At 39.4% G+C, this 20,331-nt stretch overlaps 1 protein-coding gene across 2 annotated transcripts in view; it reads left to right on the top strand.

The window, feature by feature from the left end:
• Positions 1-20,331, top strand: part of LOC121735785 (DE-cadherin) — a 318,616-nt gene that overhangs the window by 240,864 nt on the left and 57,421 nt on the right. For both annotated transcript variants that reach the window (XM_042126737.1, XM_042126736.1), the window contains exons 2-11: positions 7,420-7,490; positions 7,963-8,085; positions 8,615-8,740; positions 8,947-9,096; positions 9,924-10,109; positions 11,267-11,469; positions 13,682-13,859; positions 14,165-14,657; positions 15,207-15,478; positions 17,001-17,282. In XM_042126737.1, the coding sequence (XP_041982671.1) occupies positions 7,420-7,490; positions 7,963-8,085; positions 8,615-8,740; positions 8,947-9,096; positions 9,924-10,109; positions 11,267-11,469; positions 13,682-13,859; positions 14,165-14,657; positions 15,207-15,478; positions 17,001-17,282 (2,084 nt within the window). The remainder of the gene's footprint in view (positions 1-7,419; positions 7,491-7,962; positions 8,086-8,614; positions 8,741-8,946; positions 9,097-9,923; positions 10,110-11,266; positions 11,470-13,681; positions 13,860-14,164; positions 14,658-15,206; positions 15,479-17,000; positions 17,283-20,331) is intronic.

Raw genomic sequence — 20,331 nt, 5'->3', positions numbered from 1 at the left:
ATTGTTTATGCGTTATGTTAAAGGCAAATAATGCATTCGATCATTAGGCTAACGATGTGTTTGTCAAATCCCATTTGTTTACGAACTTCGACGTTATGCGATGTCAACATAGTTAAATTTTATTTTCAAATGCTCTGCCAAAATTATTGTAAGCACACTGGCTAAAAACCCTGATTCCATTGCGAGATATTTAAATAAAGATCCCATTGGTTATTTCAAAGATATTTTCAAATTAATTTTATATTGGCAACAAAGGTAGTTTTCCAATAGGAAAAACCTAACGAAGTGGCACTTCTTAATATCGCCTGATGTTTTTGTGTTGCTCAGAGCTTCCTAGAACATTGTCAGTCGAACAGAAAATGTTCTCGGGGAATATTGTTACAAGACAACAATTCTGTAAATTGTTTATTGTAATACCTGTACAATAAAACTATGCATTGATTTTATGGAACCACTTTACCGTGGTATATAATGATGCTAGTAATAACTTATTATTGATTTTTATATGGCGTAAGAGACCGTAGACCTGAGTAGGCATAAATCATTATATATCTACTTTCAACTCTACGAACCTCCAAAATAAATGTCTTTAACAGACAGACTGATACCAGAGTATACAGAACTAACGAGTAGACGGACTCAGAAGAGATCTCGAAATTTATACGTTTGACGTAGTATGTAATATCGGCCCGCGCGCCGTACTAATCATAAAGTTAATATAGGTACCTAGCGGAATAGAGAAACAAAGGCCTGAGCAAGAGAGATGTCACTATCAGTAACACTGCGTGGTAAAAAGAGACGTGTGATACATGACAGCAGCATTCTTTTTTGACGACCAGTCGTCACGTGCCGCACGTTGACAATTTAATCTCATAGAAATCATGACGTTCAATCATGCTTGTGTAAGTGTATACGTACACATATTTTTACACACAGATGAAACCAATTTCGGTTTCATTTGACAGCTCGAGATTGCTGCTCTATTCCGCTAGGTAGGTATATTAACTTTATGGTACTAATGCGTTACCGCCATGCCACACGACGCGGTGCGGCACCGCTCCGGCCGGCTCCGGTGTCTGTCTCACCGGACTACCGGCCACACGGTGAGTGCGGCACCGCAACGTTTGCAGTACTGTAGCAGCGACGAACTCGAGCTCCCCGCGTCCCCGCCTCATCTGCGGTGCAGCGCCGGAGCGGCACCGGACGCGCCGTGTGGCCATACCATCCGTTTTTATATGTAGGACACCGGAGCGGCACCGCCGCCGTACCGCATCGTGTGGCATGGTCCTTAAGAGGAGTCCACACCGCCGTTTTTCCATACAAACTCCTGTTTCCTCCCTGGATAATGCCGGTAGAGCTATAATTTTTTTACTTAATATCTATGGCCACTAATACAATGTCCCTATGTTTTCTTTTTTTTTCATAATTTAGTTAATAAAAAAGATATGAACGTTCAAAAACCCAAAAAAATGGCCAGATTTTCCTCTGTGTTCAAACACCCAGAAAACAATACTGGCTAGAATATACAAAGAAACTAAAACATAGGAACACAGCTCAATCCTTGCTTTAATTCTTAATGAAAAAAGTACTTAAATCGGTTAAGTTTTGGAGAATAAATCAGCGGATAACGAATCGATGATTTTCTGTTCTTTTATTAGAACTTTTGTCGTGTTGTCTCTATCGCGCTCTGCGGTGGGAGACTTGAGATTGGTGAGACAGCAATACATTTTAAAATACCTATTTTCAATTTCTCTAGCCCTTGGTGTATACTTTAATTGTGAAACATGTTGAAAGTGACAGTCGCGCCCAACTCGCGTAGATTCGCCCGTTTGTTTGAAGTCGAGGAGCACCTCGACTTCAAACAAACTTCTAAGGTCGGTATCAGCAGACTGCAGAGTAGACAGAACTAAGGAGTACCTTAGCCTACCTTAGCTTACCTGTCTCTGCTCTGCTGATGCCGATCTACTGACACACTGACTGACAGACGGCCAATAATCTTATCTTTTAATTCAATTTTCCTTTCGTCCTTCGGAATCCTTAAATGTATAACCTTCCGTTTTAACTTTAAAACTTTGACCTAACAAAGTTTTCCCTAAATCAGTTTTCGAAGTTTCGATGTATTTTCTGCGGGGTGTCAAATCGAATTTCACACTCCACTAGAATCCCTCCAGTTTGTTCTGATTAAAGTATTAATTATGGTTTTACAGCACTTATTAGGAGCCTATAAGGCTTTACCTTTTTAAGTTTACGTTTGTGTTTTGGTTACCAACTAAAATATATTTGAGTTTTGAACTATAGATAATTGAAAAGTATGTGAAATATTGAAATGTATATTTTTCTTTTTTTAACTTCATGACCCGGTGAACTTCGTATCCTAATAAATAACTTCCCTGGACTTCTACGAGCATTCCAAGACTAAAATTAGGCCATTCGACCGTTCTCTAGTTTAAGCGAAGCTCAAGCCCAATCCCCTACCCTTTTCCCTTCCCTACCCTCCCATATTTCCTTCCCTACCCTCCCCTATTCTTTTCCCTACCCTCCCCATTACAATATTCCCTCTTAAAAGCCGGCAACGCACCTGCAGCTCTTCTGTAGCTGCGAGTGTCCATGGGCGACGGAAGTTGCTTTCCATCAGGTGATCCGTTTTCTCGTTTTTAGTTCATAAAAAAAAAACTAACAAAATCGAATCATTTTTATAAGTATACATTTCATACCAATCATTTTAAAAATGTTTACAAGTAAGGTGTTACTTACGAGGTAAGTAATCAACTTCTGAAGTAACAAACATTTACCTACATAATTTTCATATGAAATCAATTTAATTTGCTGTTTTCAACATCAAAGTCTTCCACCTCTGTTCAATATCTTAGTTATATTAACCAAGAGTATCTGATTTGGTTATTTGCTTTCATCTTTTTATTGGAATTGGCAGTAAATGTAATCTTATTTTTGAAATTAATTTACTGTTCCTTCATCTTTTACTAATATTGGTAAATGGTTTGTATTAACACATTTAAACATAAACTAGAGAAAAACAATGATTGAATAATAAGCTTAGGTATTAAGCTATTATAAAAGTACTAGATATGACACCCGCAGCTCCGTTGCGCCGTGGGAACCGTTCATTTTTCCGGGATAAAAAATATCCTTTGTCCTTTCCCGGGGCCCAAAGTATCTCCATACTAAATTTCATCAGAATCGGTTCAGCGGTTTGGGCGTGAAGAGGTAACAGACAGACACACTTTCGCATTTATAATATTAGTATGGATTAATTTGGACAGTAATCCCCGCAGCTTAGCTCACGAGCCGCGCCGAACCGTCAATGTAACCATTACTTAGGATTAGCTTCATCGTTTAACCTGATGCCGTAAATGAGGGTGCGCTCCCTTCGATAGTTTTAGGGACTAGGGTCAATTCAGACCGCAACGCGACGAGGCTCGGCTCGGCGCGGCATAAATTAGTATGGATTTGACAGATTCGCAAGACCTCTGACGCAATTGCAATCTGTCAATTCCATACAAATTGAGAAATGCATCTACTCGTCCCGTTGCGGTCTGAATCAACCCTTAGGGTCAATTCAGACCGCAATGCGACGAGGCGAGGGGAGGCGCAGCGCGGCATAAATTCTGTGAAATCCTTATAAATTTAGAATCTGTCAAATCCATATAAATTTAGAAATGCATTTTTGTCGGTCGCGGTTGCTTGCAGTGAGGAATGAGGCTCGGGAACCTTAAAAGCCCTTATGGGAAGGCCGAACTGATCAGAGCGGATTGTGCATGCCTCGTATATACGAGGACAGAAGTATGTTCAGATTCTATTTATAAGTTATGTAGATATAATTGAATTTCATGCCTTCTCTTTCAAACGATAGTGACAAAAACATGATCCACGATCGATTTATTCACACCTAACTGTAGCTGACTAAAATATTATTAGTTTTAAATAACTCAAAAAACCCATATTATTATCACATCACAAAAGCAAGTTTTTTACAACTGTTCTTGAAAAGTAGGGTAAGTATATCCCGAGCCATTTCACGGACAGTCCTAATTGCCATCCCACTTAAGTATTGACGCACAAGCGATACGGGGTCGTTCACGGTCGATTTACCCTATCTGTTAGCTAATGCCTACTTAAAGGTATTATCAAAAAGGTAACCTGTAGGCAGAAGCGTGCCTTAGTAGGATGCCGAATAAAAAATAATGTTTGGAAGCCCTCAGGAAGCCTAAACGTCACAGCACACATATCAACTCGGAAAGGGATCGGCACCGTATCGCCTCGAGCCGTTCAATATTGTTTGTATGAAACTCCCTACTGCCGTAATTGCCTCGCCTCGGAACAGGCTCCGAACCGGGATACGCGTGGTCAACTAGTAGTATACCCCCAACATACTTTAAGTATGTTGGGGAAGTAGCTACGCCCCTGCTCGTAGGGTCAATTCACAAAACATGGAGCGATGAGGTACGAATAAAGCTGCGCGTGCACTGGATCGGAATCGGAGCGTACGGATTTGTTGCTTTGTATTGATTTGTATGGTACTGCGTGCACAGGATCGGCATTTCTGTGCCTGAGACCGGAATTTATGCCGATGACGTCATCCGCAGCCGCGTCTATGGGTCAATTTATAATAAATTTAGTGCAGAGTCAAAGCGCATCGAAACAAAGTATCAAAACTGAACATAGCAAATCCAACCTTAACTCCAAAGCGTTAACGCACACATTTCATATATACATTAATAACTAAATTGCCGATGCGGAATCCGAATGCAGTGGACGCACCCCATCGGCATTTCGTAAATGACGACGCTCCGTACGCTCCGATTCGGACGCGCAGCTTAAATGTTGTCACCCGCATGCGGAGCACATCAGCGTGCGGGTGAACTCGCATGGTAGGAAAAGGGCCCATTGCACTAAAATAAACTGAAGTCAATGAAAACTACTCGTAACATTTTTCACGTGCCAAAGTAATTTTCGTGTGCATTCAACAAGTTTTTAAATGTTTTACGTCCATTCAATTGGCCCTTGAGTGTGGTCTGGCTCTAAATTGCAGCTACCTCATTTAACCTCTGTGGTCTGTTTGAAACTGTTACAGCAAACACATCGTTGGTTTATCATTGAGGTAGTTTTGTATGTTTTACTTTAAGGCTGAAAGGTCGCACCGATTTTCTTTAAATTATTGTATGGACAAATTCTTGACGTTAGGGCATTTGTCATTGAAACATAGCTAAGGATTCTATGCGCTAAGGATGTTACTCTTTAATTGCTGCTAAGTACTACTCATACAGTAAACTCTATAATATAAGAGGTTCATTCACACGATAAAGTATTAACATCTAGTTTTGTTGTAACCTGTAGGCACACTCCATTGTCTGCGGGCCAATATTAACTTTAATCTGACACTCTCCCAAACGAAATCATGATGTATAAAACCACAGAATAGATAATAGTACAAGATAAAACTTAAAAAACTGAAATATTGATTTCGTTACGGGTTATTAAAGTTTTATAATTTCAATTATATCTAATATATAAAATAGCGATGGACGTTGCCAAGGTGACATACTTATTTAGTCACTTCAATAAAAAATTACGGGCGAAATACTTTATATGGCAAAGAAACGTTTGCCGGGAGTCGGGACAGCTAGTAAATACATATAATATCTACTGGAATCACGTTCCAAGAAAAATAAGTCTTTAAAACTCAAAACAGACCCATAGGTTTGTTACACTTCATCCTATATCTTTAAACGAGCAATTATCTAGTATATAGATTCGGGGGCAATAAATCGATCTAGCTAGGAATAATTTTTAAAAAATGTCATTTAATTCGTTTTTTATCGAATACCGAGCAAAGCTCGGTCACATTATACTTCATTTTCTTGGACCAATACAATACGGCTAATCTGACACATTCACACCAAACTATAACTTCAAGTCTAACAAATAGAGATTCCTATTGCATCTCCAACCATCCTCAAAAGCCGAAAATCGGAGTTAAACGTCGAAATAGGTCAGCCAACAGTGTCAACTCGAGCTGCTTATTGGCTCATCAGTCGCAATTAGTGAGTGATAGCGGAATTAGCCGAGTGGATACGACCCGATCGGCGTTAGACGAAAATTTACATGCGAATTGACTATTCAATGGCTTTAAGGCTTTAAATAGGATGCGTTTTAGGATGATTGAACGGTTGGATTGAAGCTGTGTCAACTTATTGGTTGACAATACAATATTCGTAGGGCTGGGGTGTAGGGTGGTAAGTGGTAACTTAATTCACACACTGAATAATAAAATATATTATATTACACACACAAACACACACACACACACCACTACCATACACACACACACACACACGTCTTATAAAATGCTCTCACAACCTGTGACTTACCTGATGTTAATCACGATTTTAAGTGAATGTATTACCTTCTGAGGGGGGGCCTGGTGACCCCTTAACACAGGGCCAGCTAGTAAGGGCACGAGTCTCCATCTTTAATATTTTGCAACTTGTTACTTGGTACATCAAAATAATTGTACATCTTGTTTTGTATTGTAGGAGAAATCAATAAAGATTTTTGATTTTGATTTGATTTGGATAAATTGTTATGGATTGTTTATGCCATGTTCACCCCTACCGAGTAAAGTAACGAGACGGTGCTCTCGGCCCATCACTCTGTATGTTTTATATGGACGTGCTCGGCCGAGAGCACTGTCTCCTCACTATTCTTGGTAGGTGCAATCAGGCCCTTATGTAAATTGCCTTTTCTGTCTAGTGGCACAGACCAATTATAATTTTGGAATGTGGGTAGTAAGAAATATATTTTATTTTTATTTTAAGCAATAGGTATTCTATCTGATCGTTTAGATCTTTTTGCCCGGCCGCACATTATCCGAAATTTCTGATCAGAGAAATTCGGACGCCCTTTTTTTTTTTTTTTTTTTTCGTTGGGGAAATGCGTTTACGCATCCCCGGCAGTCTGGGGAGGGCTACCGGGGTATGTGGGACTCCCTGGGGGCGGAGGGCCGCGCCCGGGCATACCCACTAAAACCCCAACGGTGTTCCTACTCTTCCGCTTAAGGCAGAGCCACGGGATACGCGGAATACACAACCGCGACAAAATTCGGACGCCCTGCCGGAACGCACTCTGTTCATACATTTTGATGTGGATCCCGCATACTATCAGAATTCTGACGTGTCAAAATGTATGAGCGGGGCGAGGCGTCCGAATTTCTGATCAGAAATTCGGATAATGTGCGGCCGGGCTTAAGCAAATTGAATTTAATGTACTTTAAAGCTTAGACTAATTTCAGAAGAAGGTATTCTACCTAAAAATATCCCAGATTTGTAACACGTGGCACGTTGCATCCAACCAATAAAACCTGTGATTTACAACTTATTAATAATCAATTTCCTGTTGCAGTGCGGGATCACACGACACACCACGTGACCAGATTACGGCATTCCAGACATCTGGATGGGTACCACACGTCCGTGAGTATGCCCTCATCTCCATCAGATCATCTCATTCGCTCATGAAGCTTTCTCCCTTTAGTCTTCATATTGATTTGTGCTTCTTAAATTAATAGTATGCATGCATATGTATACTTAATGCGATCAGGACATGTGAGTATTCCGTGCGTTTTAAGCAGCGGATGAGTAAGTTTAAAGTGAGCATGATCAGTTGTGTATAACCAATGATTAGATTTCTTTGAAAGTATAAATTTAAAGGAAAGCCAATTTTATGTCCAAGGATATTGCTCGCGTCCTGAAAATATCTAAAAATCGATGAGATTATCCATTACCGGATGACTTCTAAACATAGAAATATCCTTACCTTAAAAATTAGATCCCTTTTCGATATTTTTGGACGTAAACGTATAAAGTTAGACCTGTAAATATTTTAGCATGAGCTTCGTTATTCGAATGTATAATTATGTAGTGGCACATGCCAACACGGTTTCAGTTCATCCCTGCGACGTCACCAAAGCTGGCAGTCAAAGACAACCACAAACCTCTCTTCACGGAATGTTTAAACTATAGGCCGACGTTAAAGGAAGAGCAGCCAGTTGGAACTTATGTATTCACGGTAAGCATCTCTTCAATTTCATCTTTATTTTCACTAACCCCAAGGTCTTCTTTTGTAATTTGTACGTGGGAGAGCCATGCTTCGGCACGAATGGGCCGGCTCGACCGGAGAAATACCACGTTCTCACAGAAAACCGGCGTGAAACAGCGCTTGCGCTGTGTTTCGCCGAGTGAGTGAGTTTACCGGAGGCCCAATCCCCTACTCTATTCCCTTCTCTGTCCTCCCCTATTCCCTTCCCTTCCCTCTCCTATTACTCTATTCCCTCTTAAAAGGCCGGCAACGCACTTGCAGCTCTTCTGATGCTGCGAGTGTCCATGGGCGACGGATGTTGCTTTCCATCAGGTTTGCCTTTGCTTTGCTCGTTTGCCCCCTTATTTCATTAAAAAAAAAATATAAGTAGAAGGTAAAAAATGACCAGTCAAAAAACTCTTGTTTATGATATGGCAGCTATACTGATGGTTTGAAGAGGACTTTAGCTGACGCAACAATGCTATGTAGACACTACGTAATGAAATCAATTTAATCTCAGGTGCATGCAGAGGATCGGGATCCACCCGACATGGGTGGTACAGTGACATACAAATTCGTGTCAACTCCAGGAGAGAAGGAGAGATTCCATGTCGACCCAGAATCTGGAAGAATAACTACTGCCGATGTCAGTAACTTTAATTTTTTTAATTTAGTTCCTTTATTTTTGTTAATCCATAATTTTCCCATATTTTACCCCTTTTTGTTTAATAACAATTAACAGTAATTAATACCGTTGAGAATCTCTCAATTGACTTATAAGCTGTCCCAAAGGATAAAGGTTAGTAAGAAGTGTTATTCGATTCGTGTAAATAATCTAATAAATTTGCACAGATATTTGATCATGATGAGCCGTCCAGAGAAAAGGAAGCGTATATAACAGTACGAGCGAGTGATAACGGACAGCCACAACTCGACGACGCCTGCACCATCAAAATATTGATCGAAGACATCAACGACAACCAGCCGGTCTTCGACAAAGTTGTAAGTATCTATCTCTATGAAATATAATGAAAATTCTTCAAATGAATCATTGTTCATATTTCTAATATCATGTACATAATGACATAATCACATTCTATCATTCCATTCTACTAATATTCATCCAACGATTCGGCTTAATTAAACTGCTGCAACTTTTCCAAATTCTCACCTTACACTTGTCAGTTTTAGGTCTAGCCCTGGAATGTGATTTATTTTCATGTATGTTTATTCTAACTCTAAGTTCGTTTATTAGCCTCAAACCGTGGCGCAGACTTTATTAACACTTGCCTGTTTTTCGAAGGTCTTCCGAGGAGACGTTTGGAAGGTTTGTCCTAAGAACAGAGAATTTCACAAAATGAGAGTTTTCGCACTGATTATTTTAAACACTCGATCAATTGTTACCATCGCTAAGTGATAAATCACTTGTTATGGTAACAATTCGCCCAAATCCACCTGAAACTATTTCTTTGCATGTTGCTGCATGTTTAGGACCGTAAGCAGCCTCTAAAGGCCATCTCGGTAATAATTAAAGTATTGTGTTAGTCACTTTATTTGCACATTCAATAGTTGATGTGTTTTCTTTAGCTAGGCCGCTCTTTCCCCAAAGCGCATTTTATCACACTGCACGATTATATTAATTTTGGAAATACTTTCTCTAAGCTTCGGGCATGCTTCGCGTAGGAATAAGATAAGCTATGAGCTAGGTAATTGTGATTTGTCTGATTCAGAATCTGCCTAGGTATCGAAGGTAACATCTACGGTTAAATATTGAGTATTGACTTTCACATCGTCATTATCATCTTCTAATATATTTTTCATTTGTGCAGTCGTATTCTGAGTCGGTTCCCCAAGACCTTGCGAGTGGTCGGGAGGTGATGAGGATCTCGGCGACTGACATCGACGATGGGAACAACTCCATCGTCCACTACAGCTTGGACTCCAACTCGCCGGATCAAGCCTACTTCTACATTGACCCAGACAACGGAGTCATATTTCTGAACAAAACTATTGACGTAAGTATTCTTTAAATTATTTATTTAATTTTTGTTTTCTAGCTGTAATAATTGGAAGAATAATGGTGGCGCTTTATTAGACCTTAAACGACACAATTTTACGCAGATCTTCTGTGCAACAGTTTTTTTAATTCCACTACTTATCATTTAGTTTGTTTGCCTAGATTCGCTTTGGTAATGTAGGTCTCAGGTAAAACCACACACAGCTGTTTGTTACTAATAACAGAGTAATCGAATTAGCAAACAGGAATTAATTAAAGCAGACACAGGATCGGCAGGCGTCGGCGAGCTAACGAGCAGTAAACGATATAGGCATCACTAGTCAGAATCACTATTCGCCTCTTAAGACCTGTTCCTACAGGTTCATTTGCTAGTTCAATTTGCTGGCAGATTTAATGCCAACACCACAAAGCGTATTGAAGCATGGATTATATTAATATGAGGATTCACTAACACTTTTAATTCCTATATTGGGGATGTGTAACTTCACAGGAAAACAATGTGATGGCGGTACGATAAAATACCCGTAGTCAAATACCAGCATTTAGAGAATTTTATCTATTCAGCTGCCCTGCAGCTAGCATAGCAATCATAAAATTTAATTTTCTGTAAATTATCTGAATCATTTTGCTGAATTTGTATAAATGGAATTGTAATTAAATATACAAAGAAAAAACGGGGGATTCTTTCAAAGTGGAACAAGCATAATGGCGTCGGATATCCGATTCATTATTCTAAGGTTCTATAGTTCGTCTATAGTGACGCAGCTAAGTTTTTACAAATAGATTGGTGAATAGATGTTTATTTAAAAAAAGGGTTTCCTGTTATTAATATTATTATGTTTAACCATTGCCTTAGATTTACAACCCTCCTGGATGATTCACTACAATATACTCTAGTGAAGAACATTAAAAATTCGTGCATTTCTTTAAAGTTATAGAAATTTGAAGGTTTTTAAATTAATACGTTTTAAGGTTCCGTATCCAATGAGTGAGTATTAAGTAGTTACGGTACTCTATTGCAAATGCCGAAGATAGCATTTATTCAAACAAACATTAATTCTCTAGAAAATGTAGTGACTTTAAAATAATAGTTAAAAATTAAAGACCATTAATTTAACTTTCTTACGCGGTCCATAACATTTTTTTCTCTTACAGAAACAACCAGGGTATAAATTCAAGCTGAGCGCTATAGTGAAGGACATGGGTGACCCACCACAGCAGAGCTCCATAACGCTGGACATCCAAGTGGTAGAATCCAACAAGAAGAGTCCCTCCTTCATAGAAGTTCCCGACGAGCCGATAAGACTGAAGGAAAACTACGCCGACTTCAACACACCTATTGCGACAGTTCGGGCAGTGTAAGTTAAATATTATACATGAGAGAGCCATGCTTCGGCACGAATGGGCCGACTCGACCGGAGAAATACCACGTTCTCACAGAAAACCGGCGTGAAATAGCGCTAGCGCTGTGTTTCGCCGAGTGAGTGAGTTTACCGGAGGCCCAATCCCCTACCCTATTCCCTTCCCTACCCTCCCCTATTCCCTTCCCATCCCTGCCCTCCCCTATTACCCTATTCCCTCTTAAAAGGCCGAAAACGCACCTGCAGCTCTTCTGATGCTACAAGTGTCCATGGGCGACGGAAGTTGCTTTCCATCAGGTGACCCGTTTGCTCGTTTGCCCCCTTATTTTGTGTTAGTATGATCCACCATTTCCATTTTATATCGAATTCAGCGCAAGCAAAGTACCTAAAAATAATATCATTTCCTTCGACTTAAGCGCAAGCAAAATTCTTCGTTAAACTTCCCAGGAAAATCATCATGTTTTGTTCTATTTGCAAATGGTGGGACTGACAATTTTGTCCCCCTGGCGAGCTGTACCTAATTGTTAAAGTTAGATTAAGTTTTAATTTTATGTGACTTTTAATACGTTCTCCCTTTAAACATACTTTTGTGAAGCTCTCGGATTACAAAGTAATCCTTGATCTTGAGAGTATCTTATTAATAATAGCAAAGAGGTGTTTGTTGTATTATTATCTTCGGTGTAGAGTGGAGACGAAGAAGCGAAAAACGGTACAAAACTCTAATACGTTTCCGGAATAAAAATGCAAAATATTGAACCGATCAAAACATAGGCATTGCTTTTATTCTTACATGAAACCCAATTTACCAGCATGAAGCGGGCTGATGATCATAAACTATTGCTAAGAACACTCTCTATCATGTCAGATTTCAATCATCGAAATCGGTCCACTCGTTTAGGTGCTACGATGGTACAGACACACAGATACGTCAAGTTTTAAAACTCTTTTTTGACCGGGCGAGTGGGAGAGCCATGCTTCGGCACGAATGGGCCGGCTCGACCGGAGAAATACCACGGGCTCACAGAAAACCGGCGTGAAACAGCGCTTGCGCTGTGTTTCGCCGAGTGAGTGAGTTTACCGGAGGCCCAATCCCCTACTCTATTCCCTTCCCTACTCTCCCCTATTCCCTTCCCTTCCCATCCCTATCCTCCCCTATTGGCTATTACTCTATTCCCTCTTAAAAGGCCGGCAACGAACCTGCAGCTCTTCTGATGCTGCGAGTGTCCACGGGCGATGGAAATTGCTTTCCATCAGGTGACCCGTTTGCTCGTTAACCCCCTATTTAATAAAAAAAGACATGACAAAAGTAATTATGTGAAGAGCGCTATCGATCGCATTTCCAGTTTTCGCTCAGCCATTTTAGGCACCACCTCACGAAAACGACTGGTTTGAACAAAATTCGATTCCCTCATCCAGGCGTCCCACAAGGCTCATTGCTTTCGACCTTGACTTTGTCTGATCCTAAATTAATTACAACGAAAAATGTTGTTCAATTTCTTGAATATTTTCCTAAAATTCCCGAGGGTGCGTTATATTTTAGCCAAACCCGATTTTCCTTGTTAACACTGACTACGGCCCGGCGGGGTTGTAAGTGGGCATTCGTCAAGTAAATTGATTAAAGTGCTTTTAATCAGACTTTTTTACGATTGTTCTAAGAAGAGAGTATTGTTTTTAATTCATTGTAAGATACAAGAGCACTTCAAGCTTGTATTGTATAGTTCCAATGGTTTGTTTTGGATCGTATTGACCAGCTATTACCGTGGGAAGGGTCATTCTTCATCCCTAATGGGCAATTCCGACCCGGAGTTTTTGGGCACAGGTATACCAGCGACGGTAATCGCTTGTACCGGGGATTCGTCTGCTCTTTATCGTTTTATACCAAGCGGAAAAGTGGCTCAGTATTAAGATATTTCGATGAAAGTCGATAGATATACATACGGTTGAATTTTTTTTAATAAAAGCAATTCTGTTACCCGCGACTTCGTCTGCTTCAATAATAATTATTGTCAAGATGAATTATTACTTTCCACGTTTTTTCCATATTTTCTTCTTATTCCCCTCTCATTTTTGTCGCAACGTTATGCCTTCATCCATAAATGGACTATCCAACACTCAAATAATTTTTCAATTCGAGTCTGTAGTTCCTAAGAAACAAACTTTTAGCTTTATAATATTAAGTTATATACTTATAGTCATATTCTTTCTGCAGCTCAAACATTCCTGAAGAGAAGAAGCTGCAATTTGAGCTGGTGATGGGCCAGACAGAACAGACGAACAAATGGCACACATTCGTGCTGGAACCGGAAGCGGATGCTGCGTACATCAAGCTCGGAAACCATCTGGATTATGAGAAGATCACGGATTACACGCTTACTGTTAGAATACAGGTAAATATAATTTGATCGTCTTAATTGGAGTGTGCTAATTTTTCCAATCCATACAGATGTGAACTGAAAACTGCTTTATTAATTGCTTTTCGCAGTCTTTATGAAACATATTTTATACAGCTTTTAGAGATTTATAATGTTGGATGCAATCGCAATATTTTTTGAGGCAGATAATTATGACGTGTCTGAGTCTCATCAATATTTTTGAGATTAGAAAGGAAATTATTTAGCGACTTGATAGCAATGAAAGTAGTGTACCTAGTATTTCAAATTTCGGCTTAAATAACAGTATCATTCTCTTACAGAACAACTACAAACTAGCAGCTGAAACAATCATCCAGATAGAAGTCGAAGACGTCAACGATAATATTCCTATCTTCAGCGAAATCCGATCTGGTAGCGTTCTAGAAAACGAACCGGCTGGTACCCCAGTCATGCAGGTCAGGGCTTTCGACGCCGACGGTACTTCAGCGAACAACCAAGTCACATACGAACTAGGAGACCCCTCGGATCCATTCACGATAGACAGCATCACTGGAAACATCACAACCCTGAAAATGTTCGACAGAGAAGAGCGAAGCTTCTACAACATCAAGATCATAGCGACTGATAATTCAGAATCGGCGCTCATACCGGGGAAGCATAATGCGGGACAGCAAGTGTTTCTGATAGAGATAGCCGATAAGAACGACAATCCGCCGCACTTCACACAAGACACGTACGTTGCTGAGTCTATTGCCGAGAACGCGAATATCAACGAACTGGTTACGCAAGTTACAGCGCTGGATACAGATACAGGTAAAAATCCATACTAATATTACAAATGCGAAAGTGTCTGTCCGTCTGTCTGTCTATGTGTTACCTCTTCACGCTTAAACCGCTGAATCGATTTTGCTGAAATTTAGTATGGAGGTCGTTTGAGTCCTGGGAAAGGACATAGAATACTTTTTATCCCGAAAAAAAAATGTACTGTTCCCGCGCGATAAACGAATTTTGACGCAAAGGAGTTGCGGGCGTCATCTAGTAGTATATATTCTTATGAATAATTTTTTAAATAAGAAAAAATGCAAAAAAATTCTTACGAGTAGATGTTGTATTTTTATATGTAGATCTTGTGTTAAATCTATTTTCGGGCTTTTAAGTCATCAAGAAACTAGCAGAGGGAATGCTTGATGGAAATGCGATTGCTGTCACTCGTGAACATTCTGGGTTATGGGAATACTTTCAGTTCCGGTTCCCGTGCCATCAACCAATTGTCCTAGCCCTGGCTTTTGTCTAAAAGACTAATCATAATATCTACAATTTCATCTCATCTCTGAAGAATATTCAACGATCCTTCCCTTCCAGCGTCCGTCGTGACATACAGCATAGTCGGTGGTAACACCTACGATGCATTCGTCATTCGAAACTTCACCGGCGAGATTCGAGTGAACAACGAGCTGGACTACGAGAACATCACAGACTACAAGCTCGAAGTCAGGGCATTCGATGGCCTTTACCAGGACTTCGCCAAGGTCATCATAAAAATTGAAAATTTGAACGACAACCCTCCTGTCTTCTTGGCGAACTACTCCAAGACTATTGAGGAAGAGAAACTGTATGAGGGGTGCATAGTTAAGGTAATCTAAAAAATGGATTTTCGAATGTGTTAGTCGCGCTAAAACTCGAAAACGGCTGGACGGATTGGGCTGATTTTAGTCTTAAAATAGTTGTAGAAGTCCAGGGAAGGTTTTAAAGTGACACGAAGTTCACCGGGACAGCTAGTCTTTATTATATTTGTTTTTTAATAAATTAGTGGGCAAACGGACAAACGGGTAACCTGACGGAAAGCACCGTCGCCCATGGACACTCGCAGCATCAGAAGAGTTGCAGGTGCTTTGCCGGCCTTTTAAGAGGGAATTCGCTCTATTATCACATATTATATATTTTGATTTTGCTAAAATTTGATCTTCAAAGTTCGAACTGACAGACTCATTAAGTCAGAATCGGTGCAGAATGGCACTATAGAATTACGTTATTTTTTCTCATAGTAAACGTTAGCTAAGAAAGTATATAGTCTAACAATTAAGCGTATTATAGAAATATAATATTATAAAAAAAGGGGTTTAAAAGTGCCCCTGCTTTTTCAGACATGTTTTAAAAAAAGGTTTCCAAAAAGGGTGTAGCAAACCCTGATTGTAAGTCAAAGAGAAATGTAAAATATTTCAATGCTCATTTGGTATGTTTTTAACGAAATATAATATAATATATAAATTGTTAAACCTCATTTATTTGTACTAATGCACGCTACATTCCAACTGGGTCGAGCAGCTTGAACACTGAACAGCTCGAAACACATGACCTAATAACATGTGGTTTTGTCCAGTATAGCTTTATTTTGACAGAGTTCAATTGTTTTCTATTCTTAAATTAAATGAAGAGCATACATTGTATGGAGGCTCTTTTAGTCTGTTTTTAACAGTTTCTTTGAATTGAATTTATACATTCAATTCAAAGAAACTGTTAAAAAATACATTCAATTCAAATCAAATCGTTTATTTCAGATATGGTCCATATAATAAATTTAAAATTACATAATATTATAATTATATTATATTATAAAAATAAAATGTACGCGCCGTACCTACGCGTCGAACGCACTGCGAAGTACACAAAATGCGGCGCGTACGGTACGGACGAATGTGCGATCACCTTAAATTGCAAAGTTTAGTATTGTCAGTAAAACTTACCACCTTATTTCAAGAGATTTTACCCTGTATGTATTATGTAGACGTCATAGTTAAATATATTTTATCCGTGTTTGTTCAGCCACTTTTGTAACTTAACGTACGTTACGAAAGTGACATAAAAACCTATATCAGACTTTGTACGGAGCACTATTTACAACTATCACGTTTGTGCAGTGTGAATCTTTTGTTGTGGATCAGTATAACAGGGATAAACAGACATAAATGTTTTTACTATATTAAAACTTATGAAGTCATACCAAAAACTACAAATTAGTTCTTGAATTTCACAGGTTGTTTTCTTACATTTACTTGCACCTTCGTAAAAGAAAAATACCAAACGGAAATTAAAACTCATGACTTTCCGAACATAAATAATCGCGAATCTAAAATCGAATCGCCTTATCTTTCGCAGGTGGAAGCCTACGACCCGGACTTGGATCGGAGCGCGCCACAAAATATAGTTTACTCCCTGGTCAAGCACGAACAGAAGAATTTCCTCCAAATCGACAACGACGGTTGTCTTCGGCTGACGAAACCTCTAGACCGTGACCAGCCGACAGGGTTCGCGAGGTGGCAGATTCTCATCATGGCTGCTGACCACGGAGGCAGATTGGGCTCGGACAGCCTTCGGTCCACCACCGAAGTCATATTGGAGCTCACTGATATTAACGATAACGCCCCGTTTTTGACAAACGTAAGTAGTTTACTTTCTTATTACTTTGGGTAAAGGTAGGGTCACACAAAAGCAGACGAAACGAAGCGCGTTGTGACGATTTTTTTAATGAAATAAGGGGGCAAACGAGCAAACGGGTCACCTGATGGAAAGCAACTTCCGTCGCCCATGGACACTCGCAGCATCAGAAGAGCTGATGGTGCGTTGCCGGCCTTTTAAGAGGGAATAGGGTAATAGGGGAGGGTAGGGATGGGAAGGGAAGGGAATAGGGGAGGGTAGGGAAGGGAATAGAATAGGGTAGGGGATTAGGCCTCCGGTAAACTCACTCACTCGGCGAAACACAGCGCAAGCGCTGTTTCACGCCGGTTTTCTGTGAGAACGTGGTATTTCTCCGGTCGAGCCGGTCTATTCGTGCCGAAGCATGGCTCTCCCACGTGTAAAATGTAATGTTGAATAGCGTCACGCCGCTAGATATTTTGTATCGGTTTCATGCGTCGTTGCATCGCGTTTCGTCTCTTCTCATTTTGAACTGGCCCTAAAATGACTACAATGGTTGCATTATAGGGTAAGGCCGCCAGTAGTCAGCCTTTTCCAACTTAAAACCTATAGGAATAGCGTTCTATTGCAAATCAACCAATCAAGTTACTTTTATAAAACATGCTTGTCCATCTTATTGGTCGGTTCCGAACGTCACAATGACGCTATGTGGCTGCAAGAAATACCTAGTCATTTTAGCGCCAGTTTAAACATTATAATGCTACCAACTGTAGTATAATTTTAGGCCCTCACCAAATATAAACTTATATTTTATTCAGACGTAAGGCATCCATTACACGCTCATGCAAGCCACCGTCAATTCCGTCAATCAGAAATTATGTTTGACTGATGGTGACTGATGGACTGACGAATGGTATTAGACGGTCACTAAATTCTCTTCAGTTTTATGTCAGTCAAAGCCAAAATTTTCAAATGTGTATACATTTGAAAATTTATACAAATTTAGAAACGTATGTTTCTAATTTTTTCCTATTTGTCAGATGTGACAATACTCACTCAAAATTCGTGACGGTTGCATGAAGCATAAACCAAGATATCCAGATTTTCGTCAATCAACTTCATGCAACCGTCTGTCACGCTCTTACGGCCGTTCCCAATATTTGATCTATCTCTGGTTTTGCCCTACTAGAGATAGGAATAGCTCATAATTGACATAAAACAATGTATCTAATGTCTAATGTGAGCTATTCCTATCTCTAGTAGGGCAAAACCAAAGATAGATCAAATATTTGGAACGGCCGTTACACGGTAGGTTATCCATCAGTTACAGCCATGACTGTGGTAAGACTGACAGCAAAACGTACCGTGTAATGGATGCCTAATAGTTACTAGTCTTGTCTTTATCTGTCTAGCGATTTTCCTGACTTATTAGACAAGGAAAAAATAGTGTACCTACCTATTAAGTATGTATACGTGGATATTTTAATTAAGATCCAAACTAATTTGCAAGTAGTATTTATACAAACTCAGCGCCTTGTGCAGGCGTTTGCTTTGAAAGCAAGAGTAATTTTGAATTTTAGTCCCAAAATAGCGGGTTACTTTAAGCTTTACATAACCTCACAATAGGCAATTCTATACAAATTATAATTAATGTTGGCGTTGATTTAATTACATCGCGTAAAGCCGCCATTACATAGCTGTAAGGATGTAATTTCTTTAAAGAAACCATTAAGCTTCTTTATAGGTGCCATTTTAAGCAATGGTGGTCATAACCGCGAATGGTCCTAGGATTCTTATGGGTCTAGTTCCTTGCCTTTATGCGACCATTCCGGGCGCAATTACGCAGTTTATAACTTTTTAAAAGCTATAGGTCTATTTGTTGACGTCGGAAAGGGTTAGGGAACTGACACCTGAAGAATAGACTCTTTGGTCGGTAAATAAGTATTGTAGGTCTACCAGAATCTGATGGCAAAAAGTGAGAAAATAAATTGACTCTAGCAATACCGGGGTAGTTGGAATAAAACATTTTGATCCTTTTTTTCTCTTATATCGGCTGATTCTGTGTGTTAAACATGCAAATATAAAAATGTATCCAATGATCGAGGATATTTTTTGAAAATCTGCTGTCAAAAATTACCATCAGATTCTGGTAGACCTATAATCGAGTCATTACAATGTTTTATTTCTAATTAGATGACACCCGGAACTAAGTTGTGCCAAAATTCATTTGTAGCGCCGTATCAATTCAATCATCAAGAACCGTACATTTTACGGTGATAAAATGTCGTCTTTTCCTGGGACTCTAAAGTATTTCCATACCAAGTTTCAGCAAAATTGGTTCAGCGGTTTAAGCGTGAAGAGGTAACAGAGAGACAGAGAGACAGACACCCTTTCGCATTTATAATCTATACTAATATTATAAATGCGAAAGTATCTCTGTCTGTCTGTCTGTCTGTCTGTCTCGCTTTCACGCCAAAACTACTGAACCGATTGCAATGAAATTTTGTACACAGTTATTCTAGAGTCTGAGAAAGGACATAGGCTACATTTTGATGTGGGAAAATATCTTATTTCCATGAAAATATCGATGAAAATTACTTCGCATTGCGCGTGACCAGCGCTCATCCCGGGGGTCCTGGGTTCGAGTCCCGCAGGCGGAACAAAAAGTTTTTAATGTTCCTGGGTCTTGGATGTGTATTAAAATAATATTTCAAAAATCTTAAATATATTTTATGTGTAATATTATAAAAAATCCAGAAATATATCGACGCGATGCAATGAACATTTTAGTTCTAATACGATTCAACAGATGGCGCTTTTTTTACTTCGTTGTAACATAGAACTAATCATACTTATTAGTTGTTATGTTTTTGTTTATAGTTTTTAATACGTTAGAATATTATGTTTAATAATGTTATCACTTGCTATAATAATAATCAATCTATCTTATCTTATAGAACTCCTACTGCATTTCTAAGGAGTTCGAGTGTGTTGTGTTGGCCTATATTCCATCCAGAAAATATATCAATGCAATCAGCAATCAACATTTTAATTCTAATATATGAAAACAGAT

This window comes from Aricia agestis, chromosome 18 (genome assembly GCF_905147365.1).
Source record: "Aricia agestis chromosome 18, ilAriAges1.1, whole genome shotgun sequence".
NCBI lineage: Eukaryota > Metazoa > Arthropoda > Insecta > Lepidoptera > Lycaenidae > Aricia > Aricia agestis.
Note: the sequence above shows the minus strand (reverse complement) of the source record. Positions and strands in the feature narration are given on the sequence as shown.